The sequence below is a fragment of the Candoia aspera genome, chromosome 3 (genome assembly GCF_035149785.1).
Source record: "Candoia aspera isolate rCanAsp1 chromosome 3, rCanAsp1.hap2, whole genome shotgun sequence".
In the NCBI taxonomy this organism is placed as follows: Eukaryota; Metazoa; Chordata; class Lepidosauria; order Squamata; family Boidae; genus Candoia; species Candoia aspera.
Window position 1 is genome coordinate 53,537,159 of NC_086155.1, and position 27,223 is coordinate 53,564,381.

A 27,223-nucleotide genomic window follows, 5' to 3' on the forward strand; every position below is an offset into this window, starting at 1 on the left:
TGATGTAATGGGGAAGAGACGGTCCCTCAGGTAACCTGGCCGCATGCCATGTAGGGCTTTAAAGGTGATAATCAACACCTTGAATTGGACCTAGAAGCAAACTGGCACCCAGTGCAGCTCGCGCAGCAGCGGTGTTACATGTGCCCTTCTAGGGGCACCAAAAACAGCCCGCACGGCTGCATTCTGGACCAGCTGAAGCTTCTGGATACTTTTCAAGGGTAGCCCCATGTAGAGTGCATTTCAATAGTCTATATGAGAGATAACAAGGGTATGAGTGACTGTTCAAAGGGCCTCCCGATCCAGGAAAGGGTGTAACTGGTGCACCGCACATAGCTGCGCGAAGGCTCTCCTGGCCACGGCTGCCACCTGTTCTTTGAGCAGGAGCCGTGAGTCCAGGAGGACCCCCAGATTATGCACCGGGTCTGTCTGGAGCAGTGCAACCCCATCCAGAACCAGAAATGATAATGTCCCAGATACGGAAGAACTATTAACCCACAGCCACTCCATCTTACCAGGGTTCAGTTGCAGCCTGTTGTTCCCCATCCAGACCCCCACAGCCCCCAGACACCGCAAGAGGGCAGTCACAGCATCACTTACCTCACCCGGGATGGAGATGTACAATTGAGTATCATTAGCATATTGATGATACCTCACCCCGTGGTGGCGGATGATCTCACCCAGCGGTTTCATGTAGATGTTGAAAAGGAGCGGAGAGAGTACCAAACCCTGTGGCACCCCACAAAGAAGGGGCCGAGAGTCAGATCTCTAGCTTCCTATCACCACTGACTGGGACAAGCCCTAGAAGAAGGAGGTGAACCAGAGCAAGACCACGCTGCCCACCCCCAACTCCCTGAGCTGCCCCAAAAGGATACCATGGTCGATGGTATCGAAAGCTGCTGAGAGATCAAGGAGAGCGAGGATGGATGCACTGCCCCCATCCCTCTCCCGCCAGAGATCATCCATAAGTGCGACCAATGCCGTTTCTGTCCCATAACCAGGCCTGAAACCTGACTGGAAGGGGTCTAGATAATCCATTTCCTCCAGAACCCTCTGAAGCTGCAAAGCCATCACTTTCTCAACCACCCTCCCCAAAAAGTGAAGGTGGGAGACTGGACGAAAATTGTCCAGAACAGTAGGGTCCAGTGATGGCTTCTTGAGGAGGGGGTGCACCAATGCCTCTTTAAAGGTAGCCGGGAACACCCCCTCTCCCAAGGATATATTAGCCATCACATGGACCCAACCACATGTCACCTCCCGGGCTGCTTTTACCAGCCAGGAGGGACATGGGTCTAGATGACATGTGGTGGCATTTACTGTCTGTAGGATCCTGTCCACTTCCTCAGGTCCAACAGGATCAAACTGCTCCCAGATAACTGGGTAAGCTGTTACCCAGCATATTATCTGAGAAATATTTTCCATTTTGTTTCAATATGAAATTTAGCTTGTATCAGGGTAACTGGAACTGATCAGGAAACATGCTGCAACTCTCTGACGTACGGTAGTTATTTGCTATTTTCTTGCCAAATATACAACTCTAAAATGCCACAGGAGAGCAACCATTGAGCTATTTATGATTTAAAACTTTACACATGCCTGCTATTCATGCAACTAAACATCTGGACAAGGTTTGTTGAGCTCAAGTATCAGATACATCTCTATATTGTCATATTTGTTATAACATTTTGTCCACCATCTTTCCAAAAAGCTTAGTGCATGGAATATTGTGATAATAAAACAGAAAGTGAACTAGATAGATAGATTCCCCTGATTATGTGAGTGTAACAAATGGCTTTTCCTCCTGATTTGAATTGTGCCTGTTTATTACTGATAAATTATTCAGATGAACACTGGAAAGAAAATTGTTGGTTACAGAAGATCTGAAATCCTTGCCCAACTGTGGTGAGCAGATTATCTATTTTTTAGAAAGTGGAACAGTTACACAAGAACATCAAAATAAAGTTGTTGAAAACACACTGGGTTGGATTCAGATTTTGCCATGCATAGAGAGTGCCTGCTAAAAGGGGATCTTAGTCTGATGTTAATGGGCTTCAAGATACAAGATTAGTATCAAAATATGCAAACTAAGGCAAGAGGACCCATTTGTATTTGGGACAGTGTGAGAGGATATAACACAGAGCTTTTGGTCCAGTGCCTAATTTATTAGATCTAAGAATAAAAACTTGTCTTAGATAAAACAAGCTTTGGGTGAGAACCTTAAAACATAAGGTAACAGAGGATTGCAGACATGTAAAAAATGAGGAATATGGTACATCAGGAGAGGCTGAGTCAGTACTGTTTTCTCTGTTCATCTTATATAATGTAGCTATATTACTTCCTGTTTCTCTTGCAACCTGCAACAGAAAAAAATGAAGAATAGCCTCTTAATGTCCAAAGTCATTTTGAAGAAGGAAGCTCAAATGAATTCCACAACTGGGAGAGATTTTTTTTGCTGATAGACTTTTCTCTCAGCCAGAATCCCTTTTGCCTTCCAACCACTGAATCATCACAGCCAGTTCTCACTAGAAAAATCTGTTTATATTCAGTCTGTGTAATTTTTCATATATTTAATCAAATGTCTCTTTTGTTCACTTTTCCCATTCATCAGTTTTCCCATCCATTTACTAACACTGCAGCTTTTCCTAACAAATGCATTTAGTAGATGGTCTTCCATAGCATGCACATTTTGGTATGCAGCTTTGGTGTTGAGAACTGTATTATACTAACTAAAATTAGATGTGCACTGCTTGAAGGATGACTGTCATACTTAGTCTGGGAAGTGCAAATTAGATTGTTTAGTTTAAAATTCTAACCAGATTTTCTTCCATCCTAATGCATCTGGGGTAGGCAATGTGAAGGGATGCTGCAACAACATGTTGCAGTATGGGGACCTCATGTTAAAGATGCTCCATTCCCTAACTAACAGCAGTCACAATTTCATGGTCACTTAGGAAGCGAAGTCTTGATTGGGCTGATCTGCAGGCCTCTACTTTTCAAGTCTTTTGCGTATAGTTGTTTTGAATTTCTGCAATCCTTACAGTTCCCTAAATCTGACAGATATTTTCCCCTTTGCTACTGTTTTGTTGTTGTTTTCTATATAGAGCTGAGAACTGGCTTTTATTTGGAAATTAGGCACAGGGCTTGTTGCTTGTGGCCAAGAGTATTTTAGCTGATATATCTACCAGCCATTCTTGGTCCATAAAAACCCAGCATTCTCCATGTGCAAATGTCCAAACACAGAAGAATTCATCAGAGCTCAATTTGTGGCTTTTGAGAGGCACTAGGCTCTAGAAATCAATCCAAGCACATTCAGAACATTTAACAACCAACAGGTTATTAATCCATTATTAACTTCTCAGAAGGAATCCTAAAAGAACAAGATGTAGATTCATTAAAGGCTGAAGAGATTTCTTAGATTTATTCAATATTAAAGTGGACCTTGAATGGTCTTTGGCAACCAGCACAAGTTCTCTGAAATATGTTAGTAAGTTTGAAACTCATAAATCTGTCACTTTTCTCATGCTAGTAATTCAACACATTTCTTCTCATTCACTGTATTTGCCCAACTTCCCTTAAGGTCCTCTCAACTCACAAGAAAGATATTCAGTTTAATATCATAGTTATTATTCCTTTCCTTTCCTTGAGTCTGTTTTCTTTCTTGGTAGAAGTCAAGTGAGCTTCCCAGGAGGGCTCCTCAACCAAGCTTGTCTGGTGATTTCTTACTACCCTGGTTCAAGCAATATGCTGTGCCATGATGTGGTTTGTTTTGGGCTCAGCAGGCTGTGTGAAGTCTTAGCTAGTGCTTAAGGCCTGGAGAGCAATTTGCTGTCTATGCAGTTTCTTTCTCTCTTATGACTTGGGTTTTAAGTTTTACAGATTTCCTTTATTAGTTACTGGATTTGCTACATCTCCAAGCTCAAAGGTAATATGGAAATAAACACAAATGAGGAGTGTCCTTTGGCCTTTCCACTTAGCCTTTGGGCTTCTGATTGATCATTTAGGCAAATTCAGATGCCACCGATTGAAGAAATGGATCTTTGGGGTCTCAGTTTTGCACAGCCAGAGATAGTTACATCTTTGTGCTCTCTTCTAGAGTTGAAAGTATTTCCCTGGCTGGTGCTAGTTCTAATTTGGATGTATCTCCAGAGCAGCCAAACAAAAGGCCTTTCCCTTTGGCCTGGTCTTTGCCTATCTACACGGCATTTAAAATGTTATCTTACTGACAGCTGCATTCTTTCCTTGAAGGCTTGTATGACATCTGAAGGAAAGGCCTGTCATGGGAGCAATTGCTATTGATGGAGGGTAGGAAATGACAGATTTGGAACCTCATCTGAGAAGGCTGCCAGAGAAGTGTCTGCAGACAGCTTTTTCAGTCTTCCATTTTAATGGCACTAATGTTCACTGTCATTTAAACCCCTATTCCTCATCTACCAAGATAGGCTGCGGAACCCAGAGTTGCCCTGATTCATAAGAACTCTTGGACAAAGAAAAGAGATTGAATTATTAATAGCCAACACTGACAGCAATGAAGTCGGTCTTCATTTCATTGCATTGCACTTTTATGCTACTATTTTGCAGGATTTAGGGCAATTTACAAAAAAGCTGGCATAAAAACCTGTCAGCATCCCCATTTAAATCATTATAAAATCAATGTAAACATAATTGAAGGCCACCATTCATAGATAGGTGTCAAATGTCTTTTAGAAAGCATGAGTTTCAATGCCTTCCTGAATCTCAGAAGAATAGGGTCAAGCCCACCCCAGGAGGCTGATTATTCCACAGAATGAGGGCAACCATTGAGAAGGCCTCCTTTCCTTCTTCTCTCTGAGGTGGATTTCTCAGCAGGTGCTTACGAGATGTCTGTGCAGGACAGACGGAATCCCATTGGATAGCACAGACCCTGATACAACGATATACCTGTAGGGCTTTATAGGTAATAACCCATACTTTAAATTGAGCCTGGAAACCTGATGGCAGGCTGTGCAGCGATTACAAAATCAGTATTCACTGCAGTAGTGAACTTCACTTGCTAACAGTTTGGCTGCCACATCCTATACCAGCCATAGCTTCTGGGTTGATAGCACCATGAAAGCACATTGCAGTAATCCAGCCACATGGTGATAAAGGATAAGTTACATCGCCAAGTCTTCTCAGTCCAGGGTAGACCATAACAGATGCACCAGCCTAAGCTGGGCAAGGCCCCCAGCCTGTTATTCTAGCAGGAGCTATGAATCCAGAAGGACCTGATCACAAATCTGCTCCTTCAAGAGGAGCACAACTCCATCTTCAGCAGCCAGAACTGATGTTCTTGGAAAACCTAGATGCTTATGGATGAGGAGCATCTCCATCCTGCTAATGCTTCATGTGAGCTTGTTTCTCCCCATCTAGTCTCTCGCAGCCTCCAGGGACTGGTTCAAGATTTCCAAAGCATGTCCTGCCCAGCCTAGAATACTGATGTACAATTATGTATCATCAGCATACAATGGCACTTCACCTCAAACTGATGGTTGACCACTCCCAGCAGTTTCACATAGATGTTGAATAATATAGGGGAGAGGACTGAGCCTTGTGATATTGCACATTGAAGCAATCATGGCTTCAGTTGCTCCTTACCTGTGACTGTCAACTGAAATCACCACTCATGTAGAAGTGAAACCACTCTAGAATAGCACCTCTAACTCCCTAACCCTCACAGGCAGTCTAGAAGGATACAGTCAATTATGGTATCAAACACTGCCAAGAAGGTCAGTAGGACCAGGAAGGAAGCACTCATCTCTATCCAGATCTTGATAAAGGTCATTCATTCAAGAGACCAGTGCTGGTATCGCTGTATATCTGGGCCTGAATTCTGACTGGAAGGGATCTAAATAATCAACTTTCTTTAGGATCCTTTATATCTTATTCTCTACCACCTTTTCAACAACCTTTCCCCCAATTGAAGTGTTAAAACTAGGCAGAAGTTGTTCAATATGACTTGACTGAAAGATAATATCTTCAAGAAGGGGTATGTATCACTTTTTTCAAGGCAAAGGGGCATTAAACCTCGCAAATCCAGGTTCACATACCCTACCCTGTTGCCCAAAGAAGGAAGATGGAATATGGGTCCAATTCACAGGTGGCAGAGCCCATGCTACAGAGCACCCTATCCACTTCCTCAGGTTCCACAAGATGAAAATAATCCCAAGTATTGATGCAAAACTCTGTCCCCCAGTGTCATGTTCATTGTTTCAATGTATAGTATACATCGTAACGTTTCACATGCCATGGCGCTGATGTGCGTTTCTGTTTGGGAGGGAGCTGCTGTGAAACCTTGTACCAAGCTCTGTATCTGTGTTCATTACAATGGAATGTGTTTGGGTTATGTTCTCTTTTCAAAGACTTTTCCCGCAGACTATCAGAAGCTGTTAGGAGCACCTGGGATTGTGAACTTGGGAAGATTCTACGGGGGGAGGGATTTCATTTGCACTGAGGGTTTTTAGTTTGCATTTGGCGCGCTTTTATCATTCTCAGCTTTCTCTGTGATCCTGCATACTATTCTTTAATAAATCAGATATCTTTGAATTCCTGCTCATGAGTCTGATAGTGTTTTAGAATAGGCAACCATTACACCCGGTATCTATCAGCTTTCCACAAGTGATGTCCAGGCCTGAGTGAACACAAGTGACTTTATCTGCAAAGAAACCTCTGGTTGAAGCACTTTGCCTGCCCACCCATCCTTCCCTTTGAACAGGACTTCCAGATGGGAATCTGCAGATGCAATGAGAGTGAAGTACACAATTTTTACCACTCTTATTGCTGTTAGGTAGTCCTCAACCTGGGTACATACCAGTGGTGGGTCATATTCATTTTTGGTCTTATGCCATGCTTGCACTAGACATTTTTTCAGTCACTTTCTTTCCCAGCTCCTCTGAAAACCAGGATGCCATTCAAGAACAGCAACTGGAAAGAGGCCTCACAGAAACAATCCTGTTTAGCATTCTGGTTGTCTCCTTGTATCAGAGATTAACTAGAATTGCCCACCAAATCATCAAGAAATTCCCCAAGTATGCCCAGGAAACTTTCAGGATCCATCATATCACTGGGGTTGACTGTCTTAATCAGTCTACTGCCCTCACAGTGGCCCATGGTGAACAAGATCTGCAGCCTGACCAGAAAGTAATCTGACCACAGCAGATAGATATGCCCTCTATATTCAGATAATGTCTCATTTGCTGCAAAGTAAAAACCAGATGTAGTGTGTGCCTACCAGGTCCCAAAGAGGCTTCGACATTCCAAGTCTACTCCCTTGACCTTGGAGCCATAGTTGCTGCAGGACCTGAGAGCCAGAAGCACTGGTTTCTGATAGACCTACATCCCCATTACTGCACAATCACATCTCAATGCATGCCAAGTCTACATGTCCAAATGTGGTCTTAATCAGCATAGGCCTCACATTTTCCAGCAGCAACTTGAGTTCAAGGTGCTCATTACGTTGACCACTTAGGGCCAGGATTGAAGCAATTGGGTTAAACTGCACCTCATGAATGTGAGGCTCCAACTTCTGGATTGGTCTACCCAGTGCCCCCTGTCTTATTTCCCTCTGTCCATCGTGTGTGGCCCATATTTCCTTTTCCCTCAGCTTCATAGTCAAGCTCCCCTCAGTGTCCTATTCATCATTTGCCATCCTTGTATCTTTTTTTAGTTTTGGCCCACCAATCTAATCACACACACAACCAACATAATCTTCCAGCCACACTCTTACAGTCACTTAGGCTTACTCATGTCCACTTGCCCTAACCTTCCCTCTAAACCCACTTTTCACAGAGACCCCAGTTTTCCAGGGCTCTATTTGCTCTATATGGGGGCAAAGTTCTTTCTACCCTTTCTCTCACTTTACAACCTGTTTCCCACTTAGGAAGCATAGTATCAAAGTCCTAATGCAGGATCCACCAATAAGTCCAGTCTTCAATCTGCAGCCTCCAGATAACGCCATGGGAATTATCCTCCAGGAACCTCCATTGGAGCCTTTCCAGAATTTCACCTATTCTAACTTCCGTCCTGGGTCTTCCCTGCCACCCATCCTCCTGTCTTTATCCCAGCTTCAATCCCTCTCACCAATGTCTGCTGAAACACCTTCTACCGTGTGGGCCCTACTTTCTCCTCCAGTCTTCTCCCACTGGCAATGCAATGGCCACCAAATCCACAGGGGCAACTCCTATACTGTCCTTTCATCCACCAACAGCCACAGCTTGGGAGGAAGCCATCATCTTTTTTCCTTCCTTTCTGACTTCACCACTGGCCAGGGACTAACTGACACCACCTTACACTCCAGGTCAGCATTGGGTCTGGTCCTCTTTCTCCTGTCCTCTCTCAGTACTTCATCCCTCCTCAGTCAATATCTTCCCATCCAGCATCACCCATCTCCTCTCAGTCCTCCATATCCTCATACAAGCTCCCCTCCATTCAAAACTCTCTCCCTTCCAAACTACTCTATCCTGCATAATGCCATCTGCGAAATCATCCCTCATGGATCATTTTTTTTTGTTTTTACATTAATGGCTAATAATTCCTCCTTCAGGTGTTACTTCCAAGAATGTGCATGCTCTGCCTTATTCTCCACCCTACCCCCAATTCTCCAAACTACAGCTTCCCAGACTGAAATGGAAAATCCACAGGGAGGTTTAACACATTTGGCTGAAAAAGCTAAACTACCAGCTGCAGGGCCAATTACATGAGGTGCTAAGCATCCTCCACCTTTCACCCAGTGAACTAATTGCCATGCTCACTGGCATTGCATGGATCTGCTGGGGAGACCCACTAACCCTATCCTTGCTCAGACAAATACCATAGTGGTATTATGCCTACAGCATTGTGGATTATGTCTATAGCATTCCCACAATCTCTGGCAAGATTTATTCTTGACAAGTCTGTGCTGACTTCTTGTAAGCATCATATTGTTTCCAAGGTGCTTACAGATGGATTACTTTATGATGTGCTCTAAAATCAACATCAGACTGATAGGTATAGTTCCCTGAATTCTCCATTTCTCCCTTTTTGAAGATAGAGACAACATGAGTCTTCCTCCATTCATTTGGCACTACATCCATTCTCCAGAGTTTCTCAAAGATTGCACATATACAGTATGTTCAACCAGACTGTCAGCAAGTTCCTTCACTATCCTAGGATGCATTTCATCTAGCACTTCTCATACTACCAGTCTCCAGCTTCAGTCTGGTCCATCCAAGAGGGACCCTAGAGCAATCTTCTTTGTTGCTGTTTGGAATATATGCTCCCTTGTTGGAAAAGATAGAGCCAAAATAAGAGTTGAGTAGTTCTGTTTTTTCTTTGTTACCAGTTAGCATCTTACATCTTAAATAAGCAGCTGACATACTGATTCTTTTTTCTCTTTCTTTTATTCCAAACATATCTGAGGAAATTTTTGTTTTTGTTTGCATTCATCAGTCTCAGCTCATTCTGCACCTTAACTTGACTAACATCATCATTAAAAATTCTTGTCTGTATGGTTTTCCTTGATGACAGATTCCTCTTATGAACTTCCTATAAATGTTCTCTTTATATAAATAAATAGTACAGACATTAATGGCACACAAACAGCATGTCAACCATATCTGAGAAACATTGTAAGCTTACAGTAGCACAATCTGGTTTTTTCCCCTTGAGTCCTACTTAGAGAAAGAGATTAAAAAATTAAGTCTTATACTAATCAATTATTATAAACACAAATTTTTGGGATGAATAACAGTTGAAGGAAAAAAGAAAGACGAGGAAGTCAAGTTCCAAACAACTCTGGAATTTCATTTCTCTCAAAAGTTCTGGAATAAATATTTTATAGTTTACCAGCCTAAATGATGATATTGTGATTGTTTTATTCCAGGACACAGATCAATTTTACAGTGGCCATTGACTTCACAGCTTCCAATGGTAAGTTTTGGTTTATTCATTTTTGTTAGCATGTTTTGTATTAAATTTGTTCTTTGCTTATACAGTTTACCAATGTTTAAAAAATAAAATTGGAGCATTATACTTTTATTAAAGTAATTAAATCTTAAGCCTAAGCATATTGCATAAAAGTGCCCATTATGTTCAATGGCAGCTCTCCCCAGGAAGGCATTCATTAGATCATAACCTAAGGTGACCTCAGAAAAGCTGTCTAAGGGGTTATTGAATATGTCGACCTTCTCCCTTTCCTCTCAGGGGAGTGATCTGATCTTGCATGCCTCTTCTAACCTCATGGAAACCTCTGAAGCTGATTCTTCTTTAATTTTGAGCTTTGTAACATAAGGTCAGATTGCTTTGCCTGCCCTGTAAAGGTGGGTCTTATTAGCTTATTCAGTATCAAATGAAAAAGCAAAATATTTCATGCTGGAAGCAAGCCCCAGTTAGGAAGCATGGAAGGATGTGGTGAGATAATAAGGAAAAAGGCAAGACCAGCTTCTCTCATTGGTAATCATTTTTTGCTGTAAAAATCAGGCTCAATTCACTTTAGACAAGAATGTGGCCTCCTGTTGTACTGATTTTAGTGAACTGGATTTATTTCAAGGACAAAACTAAAAGAGGTGAGCAAGACTGACCGATGTTGCATATACATATGTAAAAGATGGGAATGTGTGCCTTGGAAAATCATTGCCAAGAGCTTTCCTAATTTTAGCTGCATAAACAGGCTAATGCTCTCTTTCGTGCATACACACAATGCGTATCTACTTGTAGATAAGATCTCTGAATTCTTAGCAGATTCAAGAGTATTTCACTATAGTAAGACTTACTATGCCACCATGCTGTATCTTTCGTGAAATTTTATTAGATGTCCAGACGATGATTTCTAGCTCTTCTAACTTCTAGGCTATCTTTTTTTTTTTTTCTTCTTCCTATAGAAAGTTGGTAACGTGGAAAAGATAGAATGACTGCACTGTACAGACTATTTTACTTGGTGGTGTCTGAAGGCAACTGAAAATAACTGCAGGTTACTGTAGAGATTGTATGACGATTCAAATATATAACGTGTGTATAATTGGCCTGGTGTGTTTTAATTGTTTAAAGCATTTGTATATGGACCTGTGTAATATTGAAATCAGTAGGATATGCACAGTAGAGCAATAAAAATAAATAACAGGTTCAGTACTAATTAAAACAGCAATGCAAATTCCAGTTTCTGTATTTAAAATATAGCATCCTTTCAGTGCAGTACTTAAAATATCAACCACTGAAGTGCTTGAGAGGATAAAAATGTTGTGATTGCTGTTCTAAAAGCTAATGTAGTAGCATCAAGTGAAGCTCCTTGGGGAGAGGTTCATAATTAGGGCACTCCAGATAAGGAGGCTGGTTCTTTTGTTGACTTTAAGCAAACCTCATCAATGCAACTGGCTCCCAGGCAGTGAACCAACAACTGTTCCTTCTCTCTCTCTTTCATTTTCTGCAGGCAATCCTTCTCAGTCTACCTCCCTCCATTATATGAATCCATACCAGCTCAATGCATACGCTATGGCACTGAAGGCTGTTGGGGAGATCATCCAGGACTATGACAGTGATAAAATGTTCCCAGCGCTTGGGTTTGGAGCCAAGATTCCCCCCGATGGGCGTGTGTCTCATGAGTTCCCCTTGGTACTGACACTTCCCTTTGAGTCATGCCAGCATTCAAAAACAGCTCCTGAGGGACACTTTGCTTCAAATCAGATCAAGTGTCAGACAGAGGAGTCTAATGTGTCACATTCTGTGATGCCTTTTCTGGAGGGAGCAAAATGCCATATAATCCTGTCAGCAGAGACTTTGCTTCATTGACAGCAGAATCAATTTAATCTTTCAAGCTGCAGTCCTAAACACATCGACTGGGGAATAAGCCCTATTTTCTACACTGTTTATTTGTTCTTGCTCCTAGGTAAAATGAATAGGCTGGCACTGTGTAGTCTTGCTTCCCTTAGCCATGGCCTGATTCTTCAAGGAGTTTGGAATTTACCTACAAAAAAAGTTCTGTGGGCCTCCAGATCTTGCTAACTACAACTTTCAGCAGCCTCAGCTGAGTATTACAGTTCTGACCTCACCAACATCTGGAGGTCAGAGATTCCCTACTCCTGAGTTAAAGCCTTGAGGAAATGAGGGTTATAGTAACAAAAGAAGCAATGTGTGTGGGGTGTTTTTTAAATGTTGGTGTCTCTGTAAAATCAGCATGAACCCTAGATCCAAGAGGAAATGTCTTTGCTACCATTGCTATCCCTCTAAACCCCAGAGAGGCAGCTTCAGTTGCATCTTCTTCATCTGTGCTTGCAGCCAGGAGAAGAACCTTCATTCATGATAAATCTAAGGATCCAGCCATGCATTACTTTAAAGACATAGCTAGCAGTTTTGTCTTTTCATATTGCATACTCAAAAATACATGCTTGTGGTGTGATCTAGCATGTGGGGACAGAGGTAGGATACACATTGCAAGAAATACATCCAGTCATGGATCAAGTCTACAGTAGAGGGCCGTGAAGCTCCTAATCTGTCTCAATAAAATCCTGATCTGGAGCAGTCATGGGCCCTTTCTTTTAAGAAGGAAGCCAAGCTGCTCAGCTGTCTTGACATAAATTTTTATCCTGGGGTTTTTAAAGAAACCTTTTATTCATAGATAGCTGTCCTGCTGCCTAGCATTTTTATCTTTGTTGTTGCACATTGTTAGCTGAAAGGGATGTTTAGAGGCAGGTGGAAGGATTAAAGCAGCCAAAGGAAGATGATGGTTAAGATGTAGCCTCAGCCTGGAGATTCCCTTTAGTTGTGTCTCCATTTCTCTATTGCAGAATGGCAACTCTGACAATCCTCACTGTAGTGGAATAGAAGGAATCCTCGAAGCATATCACCAGAGCCTCAAGACTGTGCAGCTCTATGGGCCAACTAACTTTGCACCGGTGGTTAACCATGTGGCTAGGTAGGTCCACACAAGTACAAAGTACTTCATAAAGCATGACATTGGAAGCTTCTTGCCAGCCTTCATAAAGCAGGCACACAAATTCATACCATTCATTTTTGCAAGCTAAAAGCCACATAAACTGACAGTTTCAATGGATTTGTATTTATTAGGATTGCAATACAGAACGGAGCATAGCCAAGTGACAGAACACATCCCATATTCACAAAAAAGGAAGACAACTCTGAATTGGAAGTGGTCACAGTTACACAGATGCACTTGCCAGAAGCCAATCTGCACTCCAAAAAACAATTGGGCCATGTGGAGGTCCATAATGACCGTGATACGCAGTTTGATAGGCAAGAGATTTGACTATGACCAGGGCAGGTGTCATTGTCCTCTTTTCAGATCACATCTCATCTGCTCCTAAACAAAGACTGAGTCAAACATGCCCACCCATATGTATTGTGGCCCCATTTTTGTGTGACAAGCCCATGATTGTCTCGGAAACCATGAAGCTATATTGGATTCTCCCCCAGGGCGTGTAGGGTTCAAATCACCCAAGAAGCTTTGGGAACTCTTAACACCAGCCCCAAGACAACATCCAGGAATTAGTGGAGGGCTGGTACTCAGCATTTAGATGGTCTGTATACCATCAGCAACCCAAGCTTGTCTTTGCTACTCAATTCCACACAAAGGCACTTGCAATCTAACTATGTCCAAGGTGGTGCTCCTCATCACTGCAAGCATCTCACATGCTACCACAGCCCCCCACCCCTGCCCTCCACCCCACCCCCACTCCCTGGCATCACTGCTGCTGCAGTACTTGATGGGCACATTTCTGATGGCCATATCCCTATCAGGGCCCAGCCAGGTCTCAGCAATATATGCCTGGTTAGCACAGACATCTGTCACTACGTCATAGATCAGTGCATCCTTGTTGTGCACTGACCTGATGTTTTCCAGCAGCAAACAGAGAACAAGACCCCCAGCAATTTAGCCTCCCAGGACCAGGACTGGGCAACAGAAGAACAAGAAAGAGCCTACATAAATATGCAGGTCCTCCTTTTCCTGCAGTGGTCTACCCATCGGCTCACTGTAGCTTCCCCTGCCTTTCACAGTCCCAGTTTATTTCCCAGTGCATCATCCTGGAAGCAAACAACATTCCCTTTCTTACATCCTTCCTAATATGACCCAAGCCCATCCCTCAACCATCATGAGCATCCAGTATATACACACTACCCATCACACGTAACACATATGCAAATCTGTTTCATAATACCCAGGATCCTACTGACCCTCCTGATTCCTACACTACTTCCCCTTTCCTTCAATCACACGACCTGTCTCCTTCAAACCTTCCCAGGAGCCTTGAGAAATATCTAAGAGAGGGAAATAGGAGAAGGTGCGGTGAACAGTTTTTTTGAGAAACGAATTCTTTCTACTAGTGCTTGTAGTATTACAATTTAATTCCAGCTAACTGCACCATTTGTGTTCAGGATGTGGGATTTTTCAGTTCGGGATTCAGAGGTCCACTAGGAACTTGTATCTTCCTGTATTCAATTTTATTTCCTCCCAATTCAGATATGCCTCAGCTGAGCAGGATGGCTCCCAGTATTTTGTTTTGCTCATCATCACAGATGGTGTGATATCAGACATGGCTCAGACAAAAGAAGCAATTGTCAATGTGAGTAGCTCACATGGGTGATGTTGCATTCTGATTTCAGCTTTGTAAAACAAGCAGACATGTTCCTGTATGTGCCAGGGTGGGAGAAAATGGCTCCAGTTCAGCAGCATAACATATTAGTAAGCTAAGCACCTGGAATTTACTCTTAGCCACAGAAAGAGGTATAATCTTGCAGCCAAAGCATACTATTGTTTTCCCTATTGTAAATCCACTGGATGTTCCCTAAGTGGAATCATAACAGCTGCCTCTTTAGCTACGTATGGGAGACCCTGAGAAGTGCAGATGGATGTTTTCAAGCAGAGACAGGACAGACATTTGTCAGGAATGCTTTCATTTGAATTCCTGTACTGAGCAAGGCTTGGCCTTACTGTACTAAATGGTCTTTTCCAGTTCTGTGATTTTGTGTATATATTCTTTCTCCCAAACAGCTGGTTTTTGCTTCCATCCTATTATTAATGCAGCATTTCTAATCAGATTTAGGATTGGTGGCATCCACAGGAAAGGGAAAAGGGGTCATACTGACAAAAGCAGCATTGTGGTATCACAGAACAAGCCTTGCCCCTTTCTTACATGTGTTGTGATGTTGCACACATGCTCCAAAGAGATCAAGCTTGTGGCATGACACTCTTCCCTTATTCTGACAAAAGCAACAAGATCCTTCCGAGGCCACTACTTAGAATTCATATGCCTCATTCACACGTAATGCTAACCTACAAGAAAGAAGCCACTGTTTACAAACCAAAATGGATGGGTTTGGACATCAAGCTAAGCCCAAACTCAACACATTAGGTCTTAACTAATGTGTGAATCTTGCCATAGAATGCCCAGTGCATTACATGATTATCTCAGTAATCCTTCCACTAGGAGTGGGAAATCTGTAGCCTTCCAGATGATGCTCAACTACAACATCCACTTCTACTGGTCATGCTAGCTGAGGCTGCTGTTCAGCAACATCTGGAAGCCCACAGATTCCCCATGCTTCATTCTACCAAATAATTTAGTGTTATCTAATCCATGGGGTGCCAAAGCAGAGTAAAAGCAGTCAGCCTCAAATCATATAGCAGGAGGGCAAGAAGCCCAAGGGATGCCTGTGGACTGCATCATGGATGAGGTCTGAATTCTTAGCCCTTCTTTTTTATTTTGGTTGAGGTTGGGATCAAGTTTAGGATGCCAAATAGGGGTTGTAAGCAAAGGTTTAAAGCACTTTTTTCACTCCTTAAAACTACCCACCCCAAATGGATCCTGGCCTTGCCAAGGTTTGGAATGTGGCCCTCAGTATGCTGTGGGAGCATGAAAGGGGTCACCACAGGCTTTTTCCAGCCTGCCCTTTTAATCCTTGTGCCACATCAGCGGTTTCTTCCCTTTTCACAAATGATGGGAGGGAAGAAGAAAAATTACTTGCCCAAAGCTCCTCTTCCCATGGCGCCAATGAACTTTAAACTCAGGCTTCCCAGAGGGGATTTGGAGATCAGCTGGACTGTATGAATAAACAACGCTTCTTGTTATGCAAGTATTTGCTTCTGGGTCCAATCTCCCCCCACCCTCCTGTTTCCAGCCATTAGAACACTGCCGTGTGCTATGCTTTTGATTCCAGAGGTGATGAGTGATGAGTGCTGCTCCTGATTAAATTGTTGCTGCAGTCCATTGTTTCAACATTGCTAGAGTTCTGCTCTAGCAAAGAGCACTGATTATTGCCGCTTCTGCATTTAATAGCAAACACAGTCACTGATTACTGAAGGGGGAAGGGAAGGGAGTTAGGTAATTTGATAATAGGACAGAGAGAGTGTGTTAAGGACAAGCTCAGGCAGATTGGAAAACACAAAGCATCTTTACGATTCTTTTTCACTCTTGCAATAACTTCCACAATGGCAAACCCCACCAGCAAGGAAATGGCCACAAGGGATGGGTGCAGAGTGAGGAGGGTTGGCCTAATTCAAGTGGAAAATGTGGCTAACGCTTACATAAACTCCCTACACAGTTTGAGCCCTGGAAGATGAGCTTGTAAGACACAGAGGAGCCAAGGCATAGAGGGAAGACTGCCTGGTGCAGACATTCAGCCCTCCATGCACAGAGGCCTATGGAGGCAAGCAGTGGAGATACATTGATGAACTGAGTAGAGCCAGCAAATTGATTGTGCTGTTCTGACTGCATGGAGGGAGGGAGTGAACTGCTGCATTTATTTAACTCGGCTGTCTCCGTATTATTTTATGGTTGTCTGTTCTAAATTCAGGCTCTTTCTTTGTTCCTTCTCCCCATCTCCATTTTTCATCTCTCCATTGAGCCCATCTATTCTCATTTGTTTCCTGGTGGCCCACAGGCTGCAAAACTTCCGATGTCTATAATAATTGTGGGTGTTGGACAGGCTGAATTTGATGGTAAGAATCTGTGTTGTGTTACCTTGTCTCCAGTCATGATATATGAGGATTTTCATATATCTCATTCTGTTGAAAGCTAGTAGGGCTATGTCAGTGTAATATAAACTCAATTCTGCACTTAATCACCAGCCATGGACCTTTAATGAGGGGAGGGGCAGGTGACATCATGTGCATCATGATGTCATTACACAAATGAACAAGTTATGTCATGTCCGTCATTTACATGATGGCATTGTGACCCACATGATGTCGTCATGACTTTAATCAGATGCCTATGGTAGTGGCAATGATCAGCAGTGCAATGTCCATAAAGGTAGTAAGATAGAAGCTGGTTTCACTCATTAGACTTGATTAAAATTCCTATCTTCAGCTGAGCACAGAGCTCATTCAATGACTTTGGGCCAGTTTCTTTCTCGCTCAGCCCAACTACACTATTTTAGAGGGTTGTTACTATGGGAATCAAATCAAGAGAATTCCCCATGTATACCATCTTAAGCTCCCAGAGAAAAGGTGGAATATAAACACAATAATAAATGAAAACAAACCCTACTTCAATAAACCAAAGCACATAGAGCAATGGATTATATTACCATCTCTTTAGGCAACTTATTCCATTATCATATCCTTTGGGATAATCCTTTGGGATTCAGAAATATATTACCTTTGTAATATCTCATAGATAATGTGCAACATCTGTCTTAAGTTCTTGTCATCCAGTAACATACTTTGGCTACATATATTGAAAATCAAGCAAAAAAAAATTAAGAGCCATTAGCAGATATACATTTCTGTGATTAAAGATTTGAACAGACATCCTAGCTTCATTTAATAGGCATGATTAGTCAAACAAGGTATATACAGTATTTAAAACTCTGCAAAGCAGCTGTTAAGATCTGTCATGTATTTGCTTGAGCCTCCAGTGAATAACTTTCAGACCTCATGTTTGGTAGTCTTCAGTGGAAAAAGTGTCATTTGCTGAAAATCTGAATAATGGAATTCAGCAGGTGAAATGTAATGGTTTAATTATACTTTGTAGAGAAGATGGGAAATAGACATTGATTGGTCCATTAGGAGAACAAGTTGCAACATGCAAAGAGAATATTCAGTATACGATTCCAGTTCAACTCTCTGAAAGAAAAGAGTAATGCCATTTTTTACCGTTTTTCCCCCAGTCATTAATCAGTCAGTTGTTTGTGGCACAAATGAATTTTTGGAGCTTTTGGCTCTTCATAGTCTTGTTCCCACTGGATGTTTAACATGTGATAAACATCCATTTCCCCTTCCTCCAATGGACAGCAATGGTGGAACTGGATGGAGATGACATTCGGATCTCATCTCGTGGAAGGACTGCTGAACGTGACATCGTCCAGGTATTTAGAAGAAAACAAGAAAGCTTTTTTACACGCTTACTAGCCAATATGGAGTTGTAAGACTTGCTGCAAAGATGAACCTCCAATCTTGAAAGCCAGTGGTTGGTCAGTGATGCTTTCCTAAAATTTTCAGTGTATGCAAATCTCAGGTTGTGTATGAGCAACAATAACTACCCTGCAGGTTCTCTGAACAAAATCTGTCAAGATAGGAAGCTCTGAGTAAATAGTTTTCTTTTCCCCAGTCTACTCAGTCTAATTGACATGGAAAAATCCTAGTTTTGGGTCAATACTGGGAAAGAAAACAATGGTCAAGTTTAGAGCTTGGTGGGAGAGCACATGTTTACATACAGAAATTTCCAAGACAGGGCCCCTGGCACCAAGGCAGCAACTATGGGGACATTAAGGCCTTGGATACCATGCCCATAGTAGCATAGCCTGACAACATATTCTGACTTACAGAAGATTAGTGAATTCTCTAACAAATTTCTGTCTCCATTGAAGTACTTCAGCTGGGGAGGTTTGGGCATGGTAAGCAGCTGGAGTATTTAAGTACATGATTACCTTTTATACTACTTTGTGATGCTGTCTAAATCAAATAATATATGATTATAAAAATACGTATTTTGATATCTCTCTCCCAGTTTGTACCATTCCGAGACTACATTGACCGTACAGGAAACCATGTCTTGAGTATGGCACGGCTGGCTAAGGATGTGCTGGCTGAGATTCCAGATCAGTTCATCTCCTACATGAAGGGGCGTGGCATCAAACCCAATCCAGCTCCACCTCCTTACTCCCCCACAAGCCACACCCTTCAGACTGAAATCTGAAGATCAGGTGAAGAAAAGAGCGTTTTGAGAGAGATGTGTCCAAACACCCAGTCACTCTTTGGGATCTGTCTATCTGTTTTCTGATCAAGGCAGCATCACACCAGTGAGAAAATCCACAAAGTGTTCTCTTTCCGAAAAAGTTCATATTGAGAACTGTTTATGCTGAAATGCTGGCACAGCAAGGTGTTTAACTGGTAGGACATTTCCAGTTGGGAAAAAGGAAAAGGGGGGGGGAGTTGTTTTTTATTTTTTAAAAAGGACATGCTCACTCATTGGTAAGCTTCCTCATTTCCTTTTGGGGAAGTAACCGAGACGGAGTCTAGTATGTCATCGGGAAGTTTACATGATTCATTTTGCTTACGGTATGTGTGATGGGTTTCCATAAATCTTCCAAGCAACCCTTCGCTCTCCTCCTCCCAGCATCAAGAAGTTTTGAATTACTGGGGATTTTTTATAGCCTGTGTATAATCTGCCTGCCACATTAGGCCTTCTGTCTTTCCTTTGTAACAGCTCAACTTCTGGATCAACCTGGCAGGCTAAATATTGTGATCAAGTATCTGTTTGATGTCATGTTGGTGCTACTGCTGGTTCTTGTACTGAACCCTCTCCCTAGCTTGCCTAATTCCCTTTATTGTTTGTAAATCTGCTTTGGCAATAGTCATGCAGCCTGGATTGTTTTGTTTATTAGTATATCTTAATGCCTCCCTTAAGTCTCTCTTTAATTTTTGTAAAGCTCTGGTTTCCAGCATCTACCTGAAAACCACTTTCTATCTTGACTTTGATATCTGACATTTCTGTCCAAGGTATCAATGATGTATTTGGAACATTAGAGAAGAAAATTAAAACTGAGCCTGGTTTGTTTAAATACCTTATTGCAGTTTTGTCTGTCAGGTTAGCAATATAACATTAACAACAGTCTACTCATTCAGAGCAAACAGAGCTGCCACATGAAAACACGGAAGTGTCCAAATTTCAAAATTTGCATATGCAACCCAGTATAGAGTCCCAGAAACTCCTCAGCAGTTTCATCTTCCCTAGTGGAAAGTAGAATCATGGGGTTGGATGGGATCTTGGAGGTCTTCTAGTCCAATCACCTGCCTAGGGCAGAAATCCTCATGCCATCCCTGATAAAGGGTTGTCCAGTCTTGGCTTGAAAACCTCCAGTGATGGAGACCCCCTGAGTCCCATCATGCTGAATTTTCAGCCAAGCAGCTTTCCAATTCTACCACCACCAAGATCAGATATTCCAGATGAAAAGCCTGTTTGGATTCTGCTCATGAATAATATCTCTTAGGAGCAGCATATAAACTTCCTCTTGCTCATAAAACAGTTTGCCCATCTTGAGACTCCTTCCAGCTCTCTAGACCTGATTTTTGTATTGCTATTATTAGCCAATTATTGTACAACCACTCTTGTAGCTGGTGCTCTCTTTCCACAGGAGTACCAGCTGTGGAACAGTTCCCTCTCCAGTGATGGTGCCTAAACTGTTCCCAGAAGCTATGGATTAAGCTCTAGGAGAAAGGCAGAGGTCAGAAGTGAAAACAAAGATTATGCTAAATTCCTTCTCAGGATTAAGTGCAATAGTTGAAGTTTCTGAGGATTTGAATATATTGATTATATAGGCCAATTAAGAAAATTATGCTGAAGCCTTCACTTTCCAAGTGTTGACCCTCATTTGGCAAAGGATGTACTACTTGGCTTAATTATTTGTAGCACTCAAATATGCCCCCCCCCCTTTAACTGGCTGCTTTGTAGAAGTTCAAAGAAGGTCCACTTCAGAGAGCTCACTCTTTGAATCCTTCTGATCTTTTAATAAGATTTGCACTGCAGCTGGGTGGCTATTTTGCTCAATTGTAGGGAAAGTGAAAGAAGTATTAAGCAGTAGCTGAGCAATTGTGCCCAACTGTCTCCTTTAGAGTGGTAAAACAAGTTGCTAAGCACTTTTTTTGTTCTACAATTAATTTGTTTAGGGTTGATCAAAATTTAACAAAGGTACTGTTAACATCTGAGGGATTATCAGATTTTATATAGTGGAACATCATTCAGCTCTCTTTTTGGCTGAAAGTGTGCACATCTTTTGTTAGCTCAATGGCCATATTAGGATTTGCACAGCACATACTTCCAAAGTGGGTGGTTCCGGGACCTATTTTGGGAGAAGGGTATATGGAATATAAGGGATGCCATAGGTGCTATAAACATCAAGGTTTAAGGCATCCATTTTGCCCCAAAATGCAAAGAAAATTTGAGGATTTGGGTGCTTTTGCTCTGCTGGGCCATGAGAGCCACAAAAATGATGTCGGGAGGCTGCATTTTTTTTTTTTTGCTCCACTGATGTGAGGGACAAAGGAGTCTGTCTACCTAACAACACATCAGATCATATGAACCAGTTGGTCCAGGACAGTTCTGGTCCAGATTTTGTAGCAGGCAGACATCAGTTCAAAATGTCTCACACTCCTGAAATAAAATGAGTCCCACTGTAAATAGGAATAACACAGGATCCTGCAAACTTCTGTAGGAGCCCAGTGTGCTAATTATTTCTAGGCATCCTATCTTACAAGTAATTTTCCCACAAATAAAACGATCAGGTAAATTGGGACAAGGTGGACTAACCCAGGGACTGGAATGAGAGAAAAAATCCCTATCTGTGGATCAAAGATTTCTTCACTGTTTACATTACTGCACCAACACAGATGCTATACAAAATTACAAGAAGAGGCATGCATTTGGAGTGTCCTTTCCCACCATTTCAGCTATGTTGGATCCAATTTATAGCTGTCTTAAGTGGTATTATTTTGCCACTTAACTCTATAGTACATATTCTTTGCTAGTGGTTGTTTTACCCATAAACTAGTCAACATTTTTTTAATGTTTTCCAGAGTTCAGTAATGGGGATCTTTTGGTGCTTACTGAAAATTGCTGGATTTGGGCAGCTGATAATGACTGACAGTCTGCTCAGTCCAGGACCTTTGTTGACCCCAACTAGCTGGTGAAATTAACTTCAGCTAGAAATTCTTGGTCTGGGGTTGGAATTATTGTATAAAACTACCCAGCCCATATGCTGAATAACATAAACTCAGGGAGAAATCCTGAACTATTCACAATAAATGAGAGCTCTGTTGTGCAGTTTGCTTTGGGCTGTGAATTATACTCCAAAAAAATGTAACGTCCACAGCTATATGGTCTTCCACCCCTCAAAAGAAATTATTTTCTTTGTCTTAACACTATTCAAACATTTCTCCCCCCACCCCACCCCATCCTTTTCAGAATCAAAACTTCCATAAGGCGACAGTGGGAAGGATTGTGGCCCAAGTTCTGAATGAGCAGAATGTTTGTGCATGCTAGTTGTGCCCCATTATCTATCTGTGCATTGCTGACATCAGTGAAAATACAGCTGGTGGATGTCATTTACTCTGCAGTTCTCTGTTCTGCATCTTTGTACAAGCATGGTGAAGCATGTCGGAACAGTCTTGCTCTCACTTGTTGAGCGGAAGAGCAAGGAAACCTACATTGTGCAAACTGATGCTCCATTGAGTAAGGATGTAATGTTTGCAAGAGAAAGGTATCTGACACAGAGGTCAGCTTTTTAGCTGGGCAAAACTGCTGAATCTCAGCCCCATAGAATAGCTCTGAGTTGTAATGGAAACAACAGAGATTCTTTGTTGTTGTTTATTCGTTTAGTCGCTTCCGACTCTTTGTGACTTCATGGACCAGCCCACGCCAGAGCTTCCTGTCGGTCGTCAACATCCCCAGCTCCCCCAGGGACGAGTCCGTCACCTCTAGAATATCATCCATCCACCTTGCCCTTGGTCGGCCCCTCTTCCTTTTGCCTTCCACTCTCCCTAGCATCAGCATCTTCTCCAGGGTGTCCTGTCTTCTCATTATGTGGCCAAAGTATTTCAGTTTTGCCTTTAATATCATTCCCTCAAGTGAGCAGTCTGGCTTTATTTCCTGGAGGATGGACTGGTTGGATCTTCTTGCAGTCCAAGGCACTCTCAGAATTTTCCTCCAACACCACAGTTCAAAAGCATCGATCTTCCTTCGCTCAGCCTTCCTTATGGTCCAGCTCTCGCAGCCATATGTTACTACGGGGAACACCATTGCTTTAACTATGCGGACCTTTGTAGTCAGTGTGATGTCTCTGCTCTTGACTATTTTATCGAGATTTGTCATTGCTCTTCTCCCAAGGATTAAGCGTCTTCTGATTTCCTGACTGCAGTCAGCATCTGCAGTAATCTTCGCACCTAGAAATACAAAGTCTTTCACTGCTTCTACATTTTCTCCCTCTATTTGCCAGTTATCAATCAAGCTGGTTGCCATAATCTTGGTTTTTTTGAGGTTTAGCTACAAGCCAGCTTTTGCACTTTCTTCTTTCACCTTCATCATAAGGCTCCTCAGTTCCTCTTCGCTTTCAGCCATCAAAGTGGTATCATCTGCATATCTGAGATTGTTAATGTTTCTTCCAGCGATTTTAACTCCAGCCTTGGATTCCTCAAGCCCAGCATGTTGCATGATGTGTTCTGCGTACAAGTTGAATAGGTAGGGTGAGAGTATACAGCCCTGCCGTATTCCTTTCCCAATCTTAAACCAGTCCGTTGTTCCATGGTCTGTTCTTACTGTTGCTACTTGGTCGTTATACAGATTCTTCAGGAGGCAGACAAGATGACTTGGTATCCCCATACCACTAAGAACTTGCCACAATTTGTTATAGTCCACACAGTCAAAGGCTTTAGAATAGTCAATAAAACAGAAATAGATGTTTTTCTGAAACTCCCTGGCTTTTTCCATTATCCAGCAGATATTGGCAATTTGGTCCCTAGTTCCTCTGCCTTTTCTAAACCCAGCTTGTACATCTGGCAATTCTCGTTCCATGAATTGCTGAAGTCTACCTTGCAGGATCTTGAGCATTACCTTACTGGCATGTGAAATGAGTGCCACTGTTTGATAGTTTGAACATTCTTTACTGTTCCCCTTTTTTGGTATGGGGATATAAGTTGATTTTTTCCAGTCTGATGGCCATTCTTGTGTTTTCCAAATTTGCTGGCATATAGCATGCATTACCTTGACAGCATCATCTTGCAAGATTTTGAACAATTCAGCTGGGATGCCGTTGTCTCTTGCTGCCTTGTTATTAGCAATGCTTCTTAAGGCCCATTCAACCTCACCCTTCAGGATGTCTGGCTCTAGCTCACTGACCACACCGTCAAAGCTATCCCTGATATTGTTATCCTTCCTATACAGGTCTTCTGTATATTCTTGCCACCTGTTCTTGATCTCTTCTTCTTCTGTTAGGTCCTTGCCATCTTTGTTTTTGATCATACACCTTTTTGCCTGGAATTTACCTCTGATGTTTCTAATTTTCTGGAAGAGGTCTCTTGTCCTTCCTATTCTATTGTCTTCTTCCACTTCCACGCATTGCTTGTTTAAAAATAATTCCTTATCTCTTCTGGCTAACCTCTGGAATTTTGCATTTAATTGGGCATATCTCCCCCTATCACTGTTGCCTTTTGCTTTCCTTCTTTCTTGGGCTACTTCTAGTGTCTCAGCAGACAGCCATTTTGCCTTCTTGGTTTTCTCTTTCTTTGGGATGTATTTTGTTGCCGCCTCCTGAACAATGCTGCCAACTTCTGTCCAGAGTTCTTCCGGGACCCTATCTACTAAGTCCAGTCCCTTAAATCGATTCTTCACCTCCACTGCATATTCCTTAGGAATATTAGTGAGCTCATATCTAGCTGATCTGTGGGTCTTCCCTAATCTCTTTAGTCTGATCCTAAATTGTGCAAGAAGAAGTTCATGATCTGAACTACAGTCAGCTCCAGGTCTTGTTTTTACCGACTGTATAGATGTCCACCACCTTTGGCTGCAAAGATGTAGTCAATCTGATTTTGGTGTTGTCCATCTGGTGAAGTCCATGTATAAAACCGTCTCTTAGGTTGTTGGAAGAGAGTGTTTGTTATGCAGAGTGAGTTGTCTTGGCAAAATTCTATCAGCCTATGTCCTGCTTCGTTTTGTTCTCCCAGGCCATGCTTACCTGTAATTCCAGGTGTCATTTGACTGCCCACCTTAGCATTCCAGTCTCCCGTGATGAAAATAACATCTCTTTTAGGCATGTTGTCCAGTAGGTGCTGCAGATCCTCATAGAACTGCTCTACTTCAGCTTCTTCAGCATCTGTGGTTGGGGCGTATATTTGGATCACTGTGATGTTAGATGGCTTGCCCTGAATTCGAATTGAGATCATTCTATCGTTTTTTGGATTGTATCCAAGCACTGCTTTAGCCACTTTACCATTAATTATGAAGGCTATTCCATTTCTTCTGTGGTCCTCTTGTCCACAGTAGTAGATCTGGTAGTCATTTGATGTGAAGTGGCCCATTCCAGCCCATTTCAGTTCACTGATGCCCAAAATGTCTATCTTTAATCTTGACATCTCACCAATAACCACATCCAATTTGCCCTGGCTCATAGATCTTACATTCCAGGTTCCAATGGTTTGTTGATCCTTAGAACATCGGATTCGCCGTTCACCACCAGCACCGTCGGCCGCTAGCCGTCCTTTCAGCTTTGAGCTAGCTGCGTCATCACGTCTGGGGCTAGTTGAACTCATCCTCTGTTCCTCCCCAGTAGCATTTTGACCATCTTCTGACCTGGGGGTCTCATCTTCCGATGGTATACCGACATATCTCTGGTTGTACTGATCCATTTAGTTTTCACGGCAAGAATACTGGGGTGGGTTGCCATTACCTTCCCCGGGGATCGCATTTAGTCTGACCTCTCTGTCATGACCTTCCCGTCTTGGGTGGCCCTTCACGGTTTAGCTCATGGCATCATTGAGGTGCTCAAGCTCCAGCACCACAACAAGGTAACGATCCTTTGCTGAAGAGAGATTCTTTAGGCAGCCTCATTTGAAGACATACAGTCTATTGCCCAAATCAAAACATCATCTAATTACTTAACTTTCTTACAGCCACCCAGCATGTTTTCACCTATCTCATTTTCTTTCTCCATTGATAGCATTTTTTACTTGCATGGCAATGACTTTTATCTCTTTTATGCTACTGTATTCTATATGTTGAATGTTTGATGTAATATGGTTTCTATTGGATTGCCTTAAATTGAAATAAATGATTTCTTTTATTTAAATAGCATGCAAGCAAGCATAATTTGTTAAGTTTATTAAATGCTGATTGCAAAACTGGGAGGACAAGCCAGAAAAATCATTTCAGGAGAGAGAATGGTGTTACATTGCATATACTGAAAAGAAGCAGATTGTGGAAGAAACCTTTTGGAGGCATCATCAGTACTGATAGTTTTTCCTCCTTGTTACTAGCATGCTTACAGAATCTTGGAGCAAATCCTGAAAGAATTTGACTATAGAAAAAAACATTTACACGTTCACCCAAACAGTAATTAAAATATACTTAATAATACAATTCAGTGCATGGCTACCTGGATGTAAGCTACAATGAGTACAACAGCTTTAACCTAGGTAAAGTATTGGTTACTAAGACCAGGTATCAATTACAGCTGTTCAGTTATTATAATTAGACTAAGCATGTAAGCAGGGATTTAAATGATCCGAAATCAGGAAGAAGAGGCTCAGTTTGTAACATTTTCTGTCTTTAAAGGAAATACATGTAGAGAGAGGCACTTCTTGCACATGTGTGTGGATACATAGATTTTTGAATGTGCTTGAAACAGCACAAGGATAAGATACAGCACTTAGTGGTGTTTGAAATCCGAAACAACTGTTCTGAATCTGAAGTGGGATGATCTGGACTTGAAAGTGTTGCACACCACCATCTGGAAGCCTTTGAGCTTGAAACAGACTGTTTCAAACTTGGAAAATATCTGTTTCAAGCTTGAAACACTTCAGAATTACCCAGACAGCCTCTTTTAAATGCAAAACAAGTGTTTCAAGCTGGAAACAACTGTTTTGAACTCAAAATGGGGCGTTTTGAACTCAAAATGGGCGTTTTGAACTGGAATTTATTCAAATTTGAAAGGTTTTGCATAACCCCAGAATCTAATTTTAAATCTAATTATAGCTATTTACTGGGTAATATCACTAGGTTATGCCTTGTAGTGTATT

General features: G+C 42.0%; 1 protein-coding gene across 1 annotated transcript in view; it reads left to right on the top strand.

Annotated features, from left to right (window-relative positions):
* CPNE5 (copine 5) overlaps window positions 1-26,274 on the top strand; it is a 147,771-nt gene extending 121,497 nt beyond the window's left edge. The window contains exons 15-22 of the mRNA XM_063297694.1: window positions 9,872-9,918; window positions 11,414-11,595; window positions 12,768-12,895; window positions 14,459-14,561; window positions 16,879-16,936; window positions 18,233-18,306; window positions 18,948-22,800; window positions 26,031-26,274. Coding sequence (XP_063153764.1) covers window positions 9,872-9,918; window positions 11,414-11,595; window positions 12,768-12,895; window positions 14,459-14,561; window positions 16,879-16,936; window positions 18,233-18,306; window positions 18,948-19,136 — 781 coding nt within the window. The 3' untranslated portion in view covers window positions 19,137-22,800; window positions 26,031-26,274. The remainder of the gene's footprint in view (window positions 1-9,871; window positions 9,919-11,413; window positions 11,596-12,767; window positions 12,896-14,458; window positions 14,562-16,878; window positions 16,937-18,232; window positions 18,307-18,947; window positions 22,801-26,030) is intronic.
* Window positions 26,275-27,223: the final 949 nt, after the last annotated feature.